Genomic DNA, 15,736 nt, shown 5'->3' with positions numbered 1-15,736 from the left:
CTTGCACCTCCGGACCGTGTGGAGGTGCTGGAGGGCCCTAAGCGGGCGTGGGGGGGGCTCAGCCACCTGCACTGCTCCTTGAGCTGAGCAAAGCCCCTTCCACGCCCTGATGAGCAGCACTGTGGGCTAGGAGCACGGGGTGACGGTTCTCTTCCTGTGTGTGCTGCTGGGACAGCACTGAGAACATGCTTGCAAGTATTCATAGCTAAAGGGGGGGTCCGCACTCCTGCTGCCTGTCTGGGGTTTGGTTTTTTTCCAGCCACAGTGGGGAAAACTTGCAGGGTGGCACCAGGGTGTCTGCGCACCGACAGGCCTCTGCAGCAGATGCCGGCCCAGCAAGTGCAGGAACCAGCAATGGCTGCCCTGTGCATGCTGGTGCCCCACATGTGGGCAGCATCTGCCAGCAGCTACCTGGTGCCGGGAGAGCCCCCACTCCAGCTTGTTCCTGAGCAAGGGCCACTGCGAGAAGGGACAGTGATCTTTGCTGCTGCTCAGTGTGGCACAGCAGCAGCGAGTTTATTTAGTGTTAAAGGGAGCAGCACCACCACCAACAAAGAAAGCTGATGTACACAGAAAAGGGACTGAAGGCTGTTCGGTGGCTCATGGCTATGGCAGCAGCTGGGCCAACCTCCAGCACTGCGCCAGACTAAAGAAGGCGCAGTCCCTGCATGGAGCATCAGCTGTTTCTGAAGGATGCAAAACCATGCTGAAAATAACATCAAAGGTGTGCAAATACTGGCCAACAGCAAACCCCATTCTCTGGTTAGACTCACACTCCTGGGAACCTGCTCTTGGAGAGGTATTAAGCCCAAGGAGCCATGCAGATGCTGGTATAGCTAGCCCTGGAAAGGAGACCCCACATATTTCTTGTAATGACACCAAAAGAAATGAGGTTCTCCACAAGGACAAAGAGCAACTGCTGAAACCATTAGTGCGGGCTGCTGCTCGGGGCACATGTGCATTGATGAGGAAAGCACCCACCCAGGTGTGCGGTAGGGCAGATCCATCTCAGACCCCCTTATCCCAGTCTGGCGGCTGTAGAAGGCACAGCGCTGCTGGCCATCAGCACCTAGCACCTGTGGCAGGGCAGGAGCATCACACAACTGCTAGAAGGGAGCAACAAACGCGGTGGGGAGAAGTGTTCAGTCCAGGCTAAGCATCTCAGAGGTAAGGCTGTCTGGTGGTGAGCTTACCACTCCAGGAGGATGATTTCCAGGGCCGAGTTGCAATTTCAGCAGAAGTATTAGCACCAGCACCAATTAACTTCCTCCCCCAGCCCCATCTGAAAGCCAGATGAGAGGTGTAAAGCCAGCCTGGCCTGAGTCTTTTGGTGTTTGCGAGTTAAATATCGCTTTTGTTTTTCTGAAGTCACCCCATAAACTGCAATTAGTGTTAGCAGTGTAACCCCCTGGCTGCATTTCTCCCCTGTGATACTGCCAGGGTGAGCTTTATTCACCACATGCTGGTATCAACCACCTGGCTGACTTTTAATTCACTGTACAAGGGAGACAACTAGGCTATCCAACACTGCTGAGACAACTCAAAGTTAACAGGACTGGGAAGTAATACAGGAATGTGACCTAGCTTTAAATCTCCTGCCTTTTAGTTGCTCACAATGGAGGTGTCAAAAAAAAGCAGTTGGGAAAATTAAGACATCCTATTTACAAGTTCATATGCACTCGAAGTACATAATGGAGCCTCATTCCTCTGACAATGCATGTTGTGCACCCGCAGAGAATATGGGGCTTGAACGGTCATCAAAAACATCTTTAAAGTTTTTGGTTTTTCCTTAAAAAAAATAAGTTATTTTAGACCTGACAAATCACTTGCCAAAGGGAAGCAGCTGTTAAACAGAAGCAGTTATACAAGGGCAAAGAAAGCATCAGTCAATGAGCTTTAGAGGCTTGTATAACGAAGCAGGCAATTTTAAAAGCTTTAAGAAATTCACTCTCTGGCTAACGGTTGTTTGCCAGCTTTCAGTGTGCAGCAACCCAAGTTTAAAGCTCTGGGGTTTCTCATCGCACCCAGCCAGCCGATGGCAGGACAGGACAGGACACCCTATGGCTCACCTGCATGCAAGCTTCTGCCAAGCGGTGGTGGATGTGAGCTCAGCTGGAGACTCACTGTGGTACCTCGGCAGCAGATCAGCAGCACTGAGCCAGCCCATGGGAGGAAGGCAGTGTGGGGCAGTGGGAGTTCAGCCAGGGCTCCCCTCACTCACCAGGGCTGCACGGACTTCCACACCACCACTCCTCCCAGTAATGCCTTTGGCTGGCAAGCACTGGAGGCTGGCAATGCAGTTTGTAATGCTCAGTGAATCAACTAATTCCTCCCCGCTCCTGTCCTCCCCAGGGCTTGCTGCTCTGTGTTCGCATCCGACCACAGGCGGCTTGGGAGTGCTGCAACCGGCTCCTACCTGCACGAGGTGAAAGGGTAAGGGGTCAAGTCCCCCTCCAGCTGCCTGGGTCCAGACCTGAAGGTCAGGTCCAGATCACACTGCACTGGGGGAGGAGGCAGCTCCAGTCCTGCACCCCTTCTCCCCAGGTCCCGGTGAGACACCAGCAGAGCCAAACCATGGTCCTCAGAGGAGAATGTTGAGAGCCGGGGGCAGGTATCTCTGCGTGCGGACGGAAACGGTGAGAGTTTCATTTCCCTGTGACACCGGGCCGAGGGGGCAGGGAGGGGGCATCCCAGGAAGTTCAGTCCATCACAGGACAAAAAGCAGGATGAGCACCACCAGCAGGATGACGAAGAGGACAACAATTGCACACCACTGCCGTCGATCTGGAAGGAAAAGGACGTGTCAGTCTTCCTGCTTTAACAGGGAAGGAAAACTGGGGGAGAGCTTTTCTTTGCTCGACTACTAGGAGCCCAGTTTAAGCTTAAGGAAGCCTGAAAAAAACAAAGCAGCAGCTCCTTTGGCTACGGGGTGACAGTGTTTCTCCTCCAGGACACATCTGTTTTCAGGGACAGCTGTGGGAATTTTGAGGCTTCTCCCCAGCCAAGTTCAAACAGATTTAATAAGCTGGTTCAAAGGCAATCAGGAAGAATAATCAGAAAACTGCTGTTTGTTGCTGCTCATTCTTGGAATAACCTAGTTGTTGGAGGAACAAGAAGGGGTCTGGTGAAAGCTGCCCCAAAAGAGCTCTGCCAGGAAGAGCCTATGGCGGCTCCCTGGAGGAGAGTGCCAGGAATGAGGTTTCCCATGGACATCTTCACACCTTGCTGGCCTTGTGCATGCTCTGCAGAAGCTCAAAGCTGCATTGCCTCTAAGAGCTACTCTGTCTATGGCCACATCTGCATGCCAGAGAGAAAGCCCCTGCGAGACAATGGTGCAGCAGTGGGGACAGGGCTGCTGCCACCCCCAACTTCAGGGCACAGCAGGGAAGAACCCTCCTGGTCAGCCCCAACACATACAATGCCTGGGATAGCAGAAACGCTCATTCACAATTCTCAGGAACACTCCAATGCCAAAGCATTTTTCCCAGAGGAATGGAGAGATATGCAAGGCTTGCCAGCAGTCATGCTGCCACTGGGCTTACTGGTGATCCAAAGTGCACTGTCAGCACTCCAAACGGTCTCTGTAGGGCCATATTTCCACAACCTCAGAAATCCCCTGTCCAGCCTAATCTTGCAGAGCAGGAACGCTTCTCCTCCTGCCTCGCTGCTGCCTCCACATGCTACCCCAGCACCCAGGGGAGAGGGGTGACAGAGGAGGCGGCTACAGGCGCAGCACCAGCACTCAGAGCAGTGAGCTGGCGGCAGGGGACTTCCCGGCAGGCATGCCGGGCTTCCTGTTTGTTCTGCCCGCGGCGCCCTGCCAGCCCACCGGCTTCAGGCACAGCCTTATAAGGACTTTCTCGTGAGTTCGGCCTCCCCCGGTGCAGAAGTCGCCTTTTTCCTCCACCAGCTGAGTGATATATCTGACTGACAACAGGCCTGCAGCCCGAGGGCACCAGCAGCCTGAGGGCAGGTGGGATTTGGGAAGGGGCTTGCTGCAGGCGTTTGGTGCTGGGAAAGCCACACACGGTGGTGTTTTTATGGCACCTTGAAAGCTTTTGTTCCACAGGCAGCCCGGGAAACTGCAGCAGAGCAGGAGGCTGCAGAGCTTCCCCTCCAACCATCCAGAGGGGATTTTCCCACTGCAGCGGTAGCAGCATAAATAGAAGGGCATCTGTAAAGGAAACAAAGGCTAAGAACAGCCTGCAGAGTAGAGTCTGGGCAGGAGCGGCTGCAGGCCTTGAAAGTCTTCCCCCTTTTGCAAGCAGTGAGAGCTGGTCCCTCCCATCTGCTCGGCTCTGGGATGGCTGTCAGCGGGGGAGCGGGGGGGAGCACATAGCATCCCACCGAAGATCTGAGAGCTTGTCTCTCCCTTCCCAAGATTGGATCCCACTTCCCAGGATTTACCACTTGTCATGTGAGACACTTTGGCGAGCTTCTTCATGACATTATCAAGCCGTGACTGAGTGCTGTCTAATTCATGGGAGAAGTCATCCAGCATCCTATGGACAGAGAAGCACGACATTCGTCAGCACGTGGCACGTCCCATTGAGATTTCTCAGCATGCTTACACACTGGTCAGAAGTCTTGATGTGATCAGTGCATCACACCTTGGCAGAGAAAATGAACGTGGCCTGGTCTCCTGAAAGCACCCAAAAGGGGGGAAAAACCTGCTGAAGCAGCTGGTCTGCTGCGGAGTGGGAAGTCATTTGGGACTCCTGTCAGACTGGTCTCCCTGCATGTCCACAGCTGAGCTCTAGGCACCCCTGCAAGGTGAGGAATGGGGTTTCTCATCTTTTCATGGGAAAAGTCTCATTTATAGTCTGTGATTAGCAGACACCAGTTAGACAGATCTAGGTGCCAGCTTGGACTTGAAATCTCTTTTCTTGTTCAGAGCTTGTAGTTAAAGCAAAAATCTTGTTTCAGTCATGTATCAAGCAGGAATGAAAATCGTAATTGCTTTTAAGGTGCTTTCTAAGCTCTGCATGGAAGTTACCCCTCTACTTCCTCCATACTAAGACTGTAATGAATCTGAAAGCCTTCCTGAAGCCATGCTTTGCCAATGCCAAGCACCTATTTGAAAAGATCACATCCAGAATCAAGATACCAATCCAACAGTCTCCAGCCAGCAGGACTTTAAAGCTTAATACATTTAAAAGGAGAGCATCCTTCAATTGGAATTCTAAGGCATTGTTAAACCTTCTTTCAGTGGGGAAAGAGTTGTAAAAAAACTCATTGCAGTAGTCATCTGCTACTGTCTAGCAAGTACTGATGGCTTATGCAGTGATCTGGAAGCAGACACACCATACTGATCTGCTTCCTGAGAGCAGGAGAGTCTCATGCTGCAAGGCTTCATCAGGAGGTGCATTTAAAGTTCCTCCTCTCCATCAAACAAGACATCACTTCACAAGGGGCATAGCCTTCCAGACTCCTATCAGCCAAACAATGAGGGTTTTCAGGCATGAACCCTTCAAGCCCCTTTGGAAGTGGTAGCTGTCAGCCTGCATAACTGGAAACTTTATGCACTTGTTTGCAAAGGACAGGAATGGTGAAAAAAAATCTAATTTATATGTAAATGATAGATGCAAATTACCCTGTGAGCTACCCTTTACCCTTTAGCGTGGGTGAGGGATATTTTTAGCTTTAACTATGAATAGCAGCTCTGTGCTGCATGTTTCAGAGTGGCAAGGCAGAGCTGAAAGCTCCTGGGTCAAGCAGTTATCCAGGGGCAACAAAAAAAGCCCATGGAGTAGTAAAGTGCCCAGTATTCCCATTATACAGTACCTCCCTCCCTCCCTCCCTCATCTTTTCAGCAGTGCTGGCTGCCTGAAGCCAAGGAGCCGTGTGTTTTAGGGGGAGTATGCAGAAAGGAGAGAGAAGGAAAAGCAAACTGGCAGCTAAGCCTGCCCTAGGTGCAGACTTTCAAAATGAACAAGGCTGCAGCTGGATCCTTGCAGGCTGCAGTAACAAATGCTTTCCACTGCCAAAAATTGAAGGCCAGCTAGGAGAGGCTGCCTGAGGGACTAGTAAATTCAATACCGTAACAGGGACAGAGATGTGAGTGTGAGAACCTCCAGCTGTGTTGCAGCCAGCCCCATACTGGGTTTTTGGTGCTGCTTCTGACACTTACACTGCTTGCTCCTCCAGTTCCCCGCCAATGCGCTGGGACATGTTCTTCAGCACTCCAATGCTGCCAGAGACCAGCTCCAACTGCTCATCCTGCTGCTCCACAATCAACTGGGGCCAAAGAGAAAGGAAACAGGCAATTATAAGTATGCTGCATTAGGCAGTTGGGTCGGAGCCAGCTGATCTGCTGGACACTCACTGCTCAGCCAACATCAGCTGCAGAGCCTGGGTACAGATCTAAGCCACAAGGAATGAGGACCACACTCTGAAGAAATGCTGGAGAAGTGACAGCCATAGGAAAGCCTCCCCAGCATGGCATTCCTGTGGCACAGCAGGCTGCAGTTTCTTGACACCCCTGCAAATCCAGCCTCAGCTCACCTATGCCCTTGCTGTTCCCTGCTGCACCCACCACTAAAGAGACTCTTGAAAGCCACAGGGACTGGTCACCAAAACTTCCGCAAGCCCCCCTGCTCATAGCAGGTATGGGAAATGCAACCTGAAACAGGCTGCAGCTAACATGGGGTTAATGTGAGTAAAAGGCTTTTGCAGCTTCTACAGCTAAAAATAGCAAGCCTGGCTCTGAATGTGCCAAAGGAATAGGTCTGCTAATGTTTTAAGTCACTTTCAGGGAGCTGTCACACTGAGGATTAGATTTACCCTAGTTACCTATTTCTGAATCTATTTATCTTCCCAGAGTCACTAGGTAAAACTCGTCTGAGAGCTGGGGTGGCAGTGTGGGTCAGGAGCTTTAGGAGAGTTTGCCACCCTGGAGAAGCTGCCTGTTTGAAGGCCTGTATTTGGGTGGGCTGCTGCACGCTGCCTGGCACTTCCACAGGCAAACTCCTCCGGTGTCGGGAAGTCCCTCACCAGGGGCTCTCGCAAAGCCCTCACACAGGCTTTCTCACAAATCTCATGTTGACAAAGGCAGGAAAAGGAAGCAGACACATGCTCCTGCTCCCAGCCCGTTCTGATGAAGATGCACACAAACAACAGCAAACATCAGCTCATTTTTTAACACAGGGAAGTTGTGTAAGAGAAACAGGCTCTTTTCTGTTTGCAGTATTTCTACTCTTCCAAGGATTTCAGCAATCCTTGCAGTGTTAAAGCTTAGTGAGCTACATCTTCCAGATCATGTTGATTGCCTTCGGTACAGAGCAGAAGACTCAAGCTTCAAGGCTTAAAAACTCTGCACCAAGATGTATCCAAAGCTGCGATGTACAGGAAACGCATGCACAGCTATGTGCTGCAAGCAAAGAGGAGGGCTATCAGGCGCCTGGTTCCAGACCAGCCAGGGACTTGATTTTTTTGGCTCTCTCAGCCCATACCTCATCCCCACAGCACCCATTTGGCAAGCAAAGCTATTTAATCTGTGTGGTGCCAGCTGCCATACCTGTTGTTGAGCTTGCTGCTCTTCAATGAAGTGTGAATTTGCTAATTGCAGGTCCCGGTCCAGACGGCTGTATTTGTCAGGTCCAGTGCTCCAACTCTGACTCCCACTTTCTCCCAGGAGTGCCTAAACAGATGCATAGAGCCCTTAGCAACATCCTTGTGTCTGCTCACAGTCTGTCTACAGGGTGTAGTGGGAAGGCAGACAGGGCAATACTTCTGTACACATGCATACAGCATCATTTTCCTCTTGCTCTATCACTACTCAGCCAGAGTGCTGTCACAACTAAAACAACACAATGCCAAAATGGCAGCCTGAGAAGTCTCTGCAGCCTGATTATTGAAGATATGCCTCTCCAGCAACAGGAGACCCCGAATACGATTGAGAGACGATGCACACAGGAGGTATGCACAGTACAAAGGACTAGCAAAGGTCTGCTCAAGAGACAGCACTGTGTGCTAGGACACATAAGCTGGGAAGTATCCAGATATATTGTGTTAAAAGATGTATAGCTTGAACTGAACACTGTGATACCAGTGACAGAGGTATAAGAGGGTCTGAATAAAGTACTTAACCAGTTAAGCTGAGTGTAAAATACTGCAATATATAACCACAGCAGTGTTGAATGCTCATGTTCTTTGATTCGGGCTACCTGTGCTAGGAAAGACTTAGTTTTCCAGCCAAGTCTGGTGCCTGGAAGGGGTGTAACATAAGGAGAAGATGCTAGAGAATGAATGTGGCCCACAGGTGAGGAGCTACACCTTGCATCACTACAATGGGGTAGGGAGCTCTGCCCATCAGCATGGAGGCAAGCCCAACTTGTAATGAGACAGTCTTACAGCTTCTGGACAGGAAGAGATGACCAAGTATTTGTGAAGAACAGCAAGACATCACTAGGCTGCTCTGGCAGGCTAAAACCAAGACTGTCTCTACGGTTCATTTGCCTTACAAAGTTCAAGAGTGGTAATGAAAGCTGATGGACCAACAGCGCAGGAAGCAAACGGGACATATGGCTTTGCCCTGAGACACTGAACAAGCTCCTGGTTCTCTTCAGTTCGTGGCAAGCGTAGCTACCACTTATTTAAAATGGTGCACTAGTTTTGCTGCAGAAGGGCCTGTTTGGCATCCTTAGCCCATAAGGGTCAAATCACCACGAGCTAGTCTTTCAGACACAGAGGCACATTGAAGAGCAGCTGCAGTCCAGCTCAGCACAGGCTTCACGGTCTGGAGGAAAGGCGAGGAGCTGGGGAAAGGGGAGGAAGACGGCAAGGGGAAGTCAGTTTTCCTGACCAGATGTCACCACATAAGCTGAGCCATATGGTCTCCTGCAGCTAGCAGGAACTTTGCACAAAGGAAAGCAGCAAAATGCAGAGACAGCTACAGACTTGTTTGAGCAAGAGTGTAAGGGATTTTGCTTCTTTGTGTTTAGCAAGCACATCAACTAACCCTGTAACAAGCTCAAGAATTAGCTCTGTACTTCAGTAGCTTGTTGCAGTTTGTCATTTTTTGCCACAAGTTACTTGTATGAAGTGCGCACCAATTTTACTAAGGCAGCTCTGGAAGTCAGCTCCGAGATCTCCTTACAGGCTCCCTGTCAACCAGGAAGGAGCACAAGCTGCACCTATTTCTATTCCTTAGATTATATTTGCAGACACTGCAACTCCTTGAGCTTTTTCCATCTGTTTACATGGCTAACCATTATGACAGGCAGCTGTGTGAAATGATATTGCAGCATCTTGGATCCTAAATACAGCAGAGCGCAGGATTACATTCGCTGACATGGATTCTGAGTCTGCGCCCCTAAGGAGGGATATTCCCCTTTCCACCGGATGATGCAACACTGACAGTTGTACACAAACAGATCTAAGACAGCGACAGATGGTGAATGCTGACTTTCTGCTTTGAGAGACAGACCTGGAAGAGGCAGCAACATGCCTGCAAGACCAGCTCGCTCAGGTCAGAAAAACACACAGTTCAAACACACAGCTTTGCTATAGCATGCAAGCCCCTTCCCAGAACAAAGGCTTTTAAGGGGATGAACTACAGACAGGATATATCTTGTAATTACAGCTTTTATACAGTTTTAATCAATGCTATACACTTTACCTTACAACATGGAGCCTTGGAGTAAGTGAAAATAGAAGTTTCCCCTAACACATACCTTAAGACAACGGCTGCTAGAGCTGATAAATCCTCCTCATTCCTTAAAGCATCAAACAGCCACTGTGTTCACTTAACTTGCCTTTTTCCGTTTCTCACCTGCCTGTTTCTTCTTTCAGCCAGTGCTTGTATGGAGGAGTTTGACATCTGATCCTTCATTTCCTGTTTGTTCAACAAAAGATGTAGTATGTGAGCATTGGATTTGAGGTGACAGGCAGTTTCACAGTGCAAAAGGGCTGTCTATATCCAGGAAGGCTATTTTAGAGGCAGTGAGGGAAGGGAGATTTTCTTTGAAAATGTAAAATTTTGAAAATTCTAGAAAAAAATGCAGAAAGCTTCATTGCAGTTCATCATTTTACTAATACTACAATCAAGAGCAATGAGATATTTTGAAAATACTAAATTTTGCTACTTTTTTTGCTCCGCTACAGCCAGAAACACTTTTATTTGTATAATATTAAACTAACGTTCCCATTGATAGACTGTAAGGAAGAATCATGTTCTTCAAGATTTTGGGAGCCTGTAACCCCCTGCACTTTACTCCCAGTCACATCTGGGTTTCTACTGCATAGGACAAGATAGATTTCCTGTCCTGTGGCCATCCTCTCTGACTACGCATGTTTTCTCCTCTATCAGTTTTGCTGCCGAGTACCTGGAAAGATCACTAGCTACAGAAGGCTCCCCATTATAACAGTCTAGTTTTAATAGGACAGATTAGCAAGTAGTCAATATGATCTAGTAGAGGTTGACTCACCAGAATTCTGATGTCACCAGGACATTTAGGTATGTTTTACTGTTCAGAGGCATGTAATACATCACTTAAGAGCACTGAATCCCACTCAATTCCTTTCACCCGCTGCTGTGCACCATGTATTACCCCACGGAAACTGGAAGTCAGCTGCATAATGCCTCTAACGAATCTCATTTAACAATAAGAGACGCTGCTCCAAAACCCATTAGCCAGCAGTCTTCAGCCAGAAAAAGAGGACCATAGGGTGGGCTTGCATGATCTTGTCTGTTTAGGAGTGGACTACACTGAGGGCAAAGCAGTCAGTACATGCCTGCTACATGGGGCGAGTGTGGTTTAGCTATCAGTTCCCAGGCAGCAAGCCTTAGGAATTGCATTCAGATCACAGGACTGCAGGTAGAGTAACAAGCTTTCCACCAGCCACAGCAATGCATTTTGTGAAATAGGAACATCAGACTCATGAGAGGCAGCAGAAACTGAGCTATGCTAGTGTAGCTATTAATAGGAAGAAAACTTCCCAACTAGCAGCTTGTTACCAGGCAGTGATGCTTTCAGGAAGATGTTCCTTCTCTATTTGTTACCACCAAGTTGTTAAAATCTTCCTTTTGCTTCTGAAGTGTGAACTTAAACTAAAAACCCTGATCTTTCTTGAGTTAAAAATAAATCTAGTGGTTGTTTGGACTGTGTTGTAGAGGTAGGAAACTGAAGTCACCACGTCAGTAATGCTAGGCTTTAACCATCTGTCAGTGTTCAAAGTGGACTCTGTTTTGAAAAATAGTGCTACATAAGCACAGGACAGTTGCGATTTCCTTCAACTCTGAAGGGAGGCTCCAGCCTCTCCTGCATCACAGAAGGTCTTTATTCTTCCTCTCCAGTTACTATAGGTTCAGGCTTACTGTTGTAAGAGTTGTGAAGACTTACAAGAGGTAGCAGCAGCAACAAAGGAGGATATGCTCCAAACCCATATGGGCAGCCCCAGGAGGGAGCACAAGGGGAAGAGAATGAAGCCTGAGAGAGAGCAGGTATCAGGTTTATTCTCTGCTCTCCAGTTCATCGGGGAAATGACCACAAGACTTCCTTTATTTAACCACCTAATCACTCCCCCTGCCTTCCTTCCTCAAGCTACCTCCTCATGCTCCCACCCCAAGGCCACGTTCCTTACCCTGACCACCTGCCGTGTGCTCGTGATGAAGGCTTTCCTGATACCCAGCTCCGTCGCATCGAGGTTGAATTTCCGTGGGTTTGCCTCAACAATGCGTAGGCAGCGAGTCAAGGAGTCCCCATTAGCTGCTGTCTTGGGTATGCACACAGGCACACAAACCCACAGGGTGCCTCAGTGGGGGCCTACCAAGCAGCCACTGTGCTGTGCCTTTTCCCAAAATTGTATTTGCAAAGTATGGAACACTGGAGGAAAAAGCAGGCATGGCAGGAACGTACTGTGCAGTACATGCACCAGTGTGAGGTTTCTCTCCTCCGTTTTTCTTGGTTCTCTGATTCTGCACAGTGCTTTCAGGAGTGTTCAGATGAACACAAGGGAAAAGGAGTATTTCTGGAAGCCAGCCTAGAGTATGACTGACTACACAGAAATCCAAATTCATACAACACAATAGGCTTTCTAGAACAAAGCCTTAAAATATACCTTGTCAAAAGGAAAAGGAAAATCCTTTTGCTGCAGATGTTTGCCTTAATTTCTCATTTGCAGTTTGAGAAAAGCCAACATAAATGCAAAATTCTATCCCAAACAGTCCTTTCTGCAAAAAGTAACTACTGGCAAGCACTGGTACTTGGCTATTTAGTACAACCCAGGAACCACATCCCACCTCTCCAAAGAACCACAGAAAGGATATTAATTGTTTCATCCAAGTCTTCCAGGTCCCACTCGATGCTCCGCAGGTTGTTCCTGAGCTCATTAGTGGTCCAGTCGATTTCTTCTCTTGTGGCAATGGAGGGATCTTGCAAGAGCTCTGTCCACCTCTGGAAAAGCCCCTGGGCAGTATTCACAGCTTTCTGCACCTCCCTGCAGCCAAGGTGATTAAAGAGAAGTGAAGGGATTACCATCAGTTCCTCTGCAGCAGTCACAGCCCCATGTCCAACTGCTCAGGGAAGCACAGCTTTCTCTCCAACACTTTTTAGCTTATTTTGTGAAGTAAGGATTTGCCCTACCTACTGGACAATCCCATCTCTTGTTGCAGCACCAACTTACATGTCAGCTATTAATGAAGGGACATATTTCTTTAGAGGAGGTTTCTGTCGAGTATCACACAGGCAAGTCAGGGCAGTGTCTGAACAAGGCAGCTCTTTGGCAATTAATGTTCTGTATTCCTCTCAACAGCTTTCCTCTGGAGACTCCTGACTACCTATGTAAGATCCCCTAGGGCACACAAAATTAGAGGAACTGTCCCCACAGTACCAGCTAGGCAGACTGTTGAGTGCAGCACTGTTTATTTTAATTCAGCATTTAAAAAATACACAGCTCTACTACACTGGCTTAGGGAACACAAGTCTTTTCTGCTGCTCTAAGCTTTTTGGAGATGAGTGTGTTCACAGCTTTGCTGACAGCACTGAATGCTGCTTTGATGATTTGGGGCAAATGGGTCTGTAAGTTTGGGTCACAGTCCATCAGTGTGGTTATCTGTATTTACAAACTCTGCAGTCCTGAGCTGTGAACTGCTCCCCTACATTGACAAGAACCCAGGATGAGGGATGCAGACAAGACCAGACTTTGCTGGTGTGAAAACTGGCCACCACAAGCTCAAGAGCTTACACACAGCATCTATGTAAGATGCTGGTGGTTCATCCCCAGTGAAGAAAAGCAGGTTATCAGTAGGGGAAGCCCAGAAACAGATGACCCGAGACTGCACTCTGCAGCTCTCTACACCATGACCTGAAGTATGCAACCATGCTAAGCTGCAGTCTCTCGGCACCCTGATGAGTGTCCCTTCTTGTCTCGCAGGCCTACAGTTCCAAGTCCGCCACATCTAGTGCCCTAAAGGCAGCAGCCCACACTGAGGATCTGTCAAGCTTTGTTCCCTTCACTACTTGCTAGAAAAAGTTTGGGGGTATTTTTTTTGTTTGGGTTTGTTTTGGTTTTTTCATTTGAGCATACCTGGAGAGGTTCCCACAAAAGGAATTCAAAGTAGAGCTGGACGTCCTCTGATGGGAGAAACACCAGGAAAGCAAACTAAATGCAACGCTGGTGGTTCCACCACCACCCCCAGCCCCTTCGACCTGCTGGGTAATAATTAACACTGGGAGCGGCAGCACACCCCTCTCCCCTCCCAGCCCTTCCCCGCATGGCACGGGAACCTCTCCGAAAAGTTTGACAAGAAATTTGCTCCCCACCCATGGCGACTTGTATTTTTTCCCCTTTGCACCAGTTCAACCTGGCAGATTGATTCACTTTCCCTGGCTGCACCAGCACCCCTTCCCACACCTCTTATGCTCATACGGCTTTCCCCGCTGCTCCTCAACAAGCACCTCTGCTGCTCTTGAGTGCTGTTTCACCGTGACATGGGGTAGGAGACCCACCTGCAGCAGAAGCTGAAGGTGGCCCCAAGGTAGTTTTAGAGACTGAGGTGCTTTCAACCTATTAATTTCCTTCTGCGCTGACCACCTTTATGGTGGTCACCTTTGCGGTCAAGGCAGGTTTGCGTTTGCCTGTGTTCAGGCGCTTCCCTGCTTGCTTTTTCTCATGGCCACTGTCCATACTGCAGTTTGTTTCACAACTTGGTCCCCTCGCCTCTCCATCCTCCAACCCGTACACCGCGGCCCTCGGCTTTGGGGGATGCCATCCACAAGCCGCCCGCCCTGCTCTGAGCGCTGCAGGGCAGCATTTCCCAAGTCTCTGCCACCTCCCTCCGACGGGGACATCCGGGCACGCTGTCCCCAAGCTGGCGCTCCGAGACGGGACCGCACCTGCAGCCACGGCCGCGCTGCACCTCCCGCTTTACCCGGGGGTGCATCTACAGAGTTCGGGCGTCGCCGGCGCCGAGAGCGGGAAGCGCTTCGTGCGGGGAAGCCCGGGAACGGCCCGGCACCTGCCCGGCACAGAGCCTCGTCCCGGGGCCTTCCGCGCCCGGCCTCCGACGTCGAGCAACCCAGCGGGGCCGCGGCCGAGCCCGGGGCCGCCCCAGACGCAAAGGGGGGTGTCGGGAACGCCATTTTCCCCCGTCCCGGTCGCCTCCAGAGACCCCCGGACGCCGCTCAGCCCTCACTCCCTAGGGCGGCTACGCCCAACCCCGGCCGCGCCCAGCGCCCTGCCCGTGGCCGGGTGTCCCCGAGGCTCGCCGCTCACCCCTTCACCACGAAGAAGGGGTCCTCCATCGACATGGCGCCGCCGCCGCGCGCCCCAGCCGCAGCACGCCACCGCGCCACGCCCCCTTCGCCGGGCCACGCACGCCCCTGCCGTCACGAGCGGCGCGCCTGCGCACTTGGGCCGGCGGGGGGGAAAGGGTGCCCAGCGGTGACGTGGAGTCGGCGGTGGAGGTTCGGTGTGCTGTGGCGGTCTCTTGAGGGACGGGGGCAGCCGAGAGGGGAGATGCTGCGCGGCTGTCCCCGCTCTTCCAGCCGGCTCTTCCAGCCCTTCGCTGCTTGGAGCACAACGTCCCTTTGCCCCCTTTGCCGCCGCGTCTGCTCCTCCCTGCTTCTCGGCACTAAGGAGGCACGTCCGGAGTGGGGCTGCGGGCGGCCGGGGTGCTGGGCCGTGGTCCTGGCAGGGTGTTTTCCCACCCGGCGAGGGAGGAAGAAGGAGAGAGCGACAGCCAGTCTGCTCTGCTCCCGCTACCCTTCCTGCCCCGGGAATGAACAGGCACCGCTTCCTTCCTCCTCCCTTCTGCGGGTGAGAACAGCCCTTTGCCTCTGGGCTTTTGTCCATCTCAGCGTGAGGACCTCTTGTTCCCTCGTTTCCCCCTCAGATCTCGGCTACCCAGTAGTCTCTCTCAGCTGCAAGCACAGATAGCCCTAGTCTTAGGAAAGCTGGCAGGAGAGAAAGGTGCCTGTGCAGCACCCGGATGTTCCCACACACGCAAGGCAGAGCTTCCTCTGTGCAGCACTCTGCGTGTGGAGTGTCCTGTGTTACTCCATGGGTCAGGCAGGCAAGATATTCAGTTTTGCAGAGGTATGGCCAGGAGCAATCACCCAGATCTTTGGCCTCTTGATCGGAGTGCATGTCCCTGCCTGTGTTCTCTGAATGTGGCTGTGGTCCAGCATCCCTAGCAAAAGCAGTGCCGATTCACTGAGAGAAAAGTACAAGAGATGCCTCCTCAGCATGTGAACTGGATACCTCAATTTTGCAATCACAGCAGCTTTACTCATGA

The 15,736-nt window shown here is 50.8% G+C and overlaps 1 protein-coding gene across 1 annotated transcript; it reads right to left on the bottom strand.

The window, feature by feature from the left end:
- Positions 1 to 1,413: 1,413 nt before the first annotated feature.
- Positions 1,414 to 14,774, bottom strand: STX6 (syntaxin 6). The gene is made up of 8 exons (XM_057427239.1): positions 14,716 to 14,774; positions 12,258 to 12,438; positions 11,584 to 11,667; positions 9,773 to 9,835; positions 7,517 to 7,639; positions 6,131 to 6,237; positions 4,408 to 4,502; positions 1,414 to 2,784 (listed from the first exon to the last, which is right to left on the bottom strand). Exons 1-8 carry the CDS (start codon positions 14,748 to 14,750, stop codon positions 2,708 to 2,710), a joined length of 765 nt encoding a protein of 254 aa, XP_057283222.1. The 5' UTR covers positions 14,751 to 14,774; the 3' UTR covers positions 1,414 to 2,707.
- Positions 14,775 to 15,736: the final 962 nt, after the last annotated feature.

Source organism: Pezoporus wallicus, unplaced genomic scaffold, assembly GCF_028554395.1.
Source record: "Pezoporus wallicus isolate ANWC-B61680 ecotype Strahan unplaced genomic scaffold, APGP_CSIRO_Pwel_v1 scaffold_7107, whole genome shotgun sequence".
NCBI classification, from domain to species: Eukaryota; Metazoa; Chordata; class Aves; order Psittaciformes; family Psittacidae; genus Pezoporus; species Pezoporus wallicus.
Note: the sequence above shows the minus strand (reverse complement) of the source record. Positions and strands in the feature narration are given on the sequence as shown.

What these genes read in the sequence shown, in the direction of transcription:
- STX6 (XM_057427239.1), bottom strand. Translation starts at nt 14,750, where the DNA reads ATGTCGATGGAGGACCCCTTCTTCGTGGTGAAGGG. An exon ending in AAACAATTAATATCCTTTCT is followed by an intron (nt 11,668 to 12,257) that starts GTGGTTCTTTGG and finishes CGCATTGTTGAG; the next exon opens with GCAAACCCACGGAAATTCAA. An exon ending in GCACACGGCAGGTGGTCAGG is followed by an intron (nt 9,836 to 11,583) that starts GTAAGGAACGTG and finishes TTGAACAAACAG; the next exon opens with GAAATGAAGGATCAGATGTC.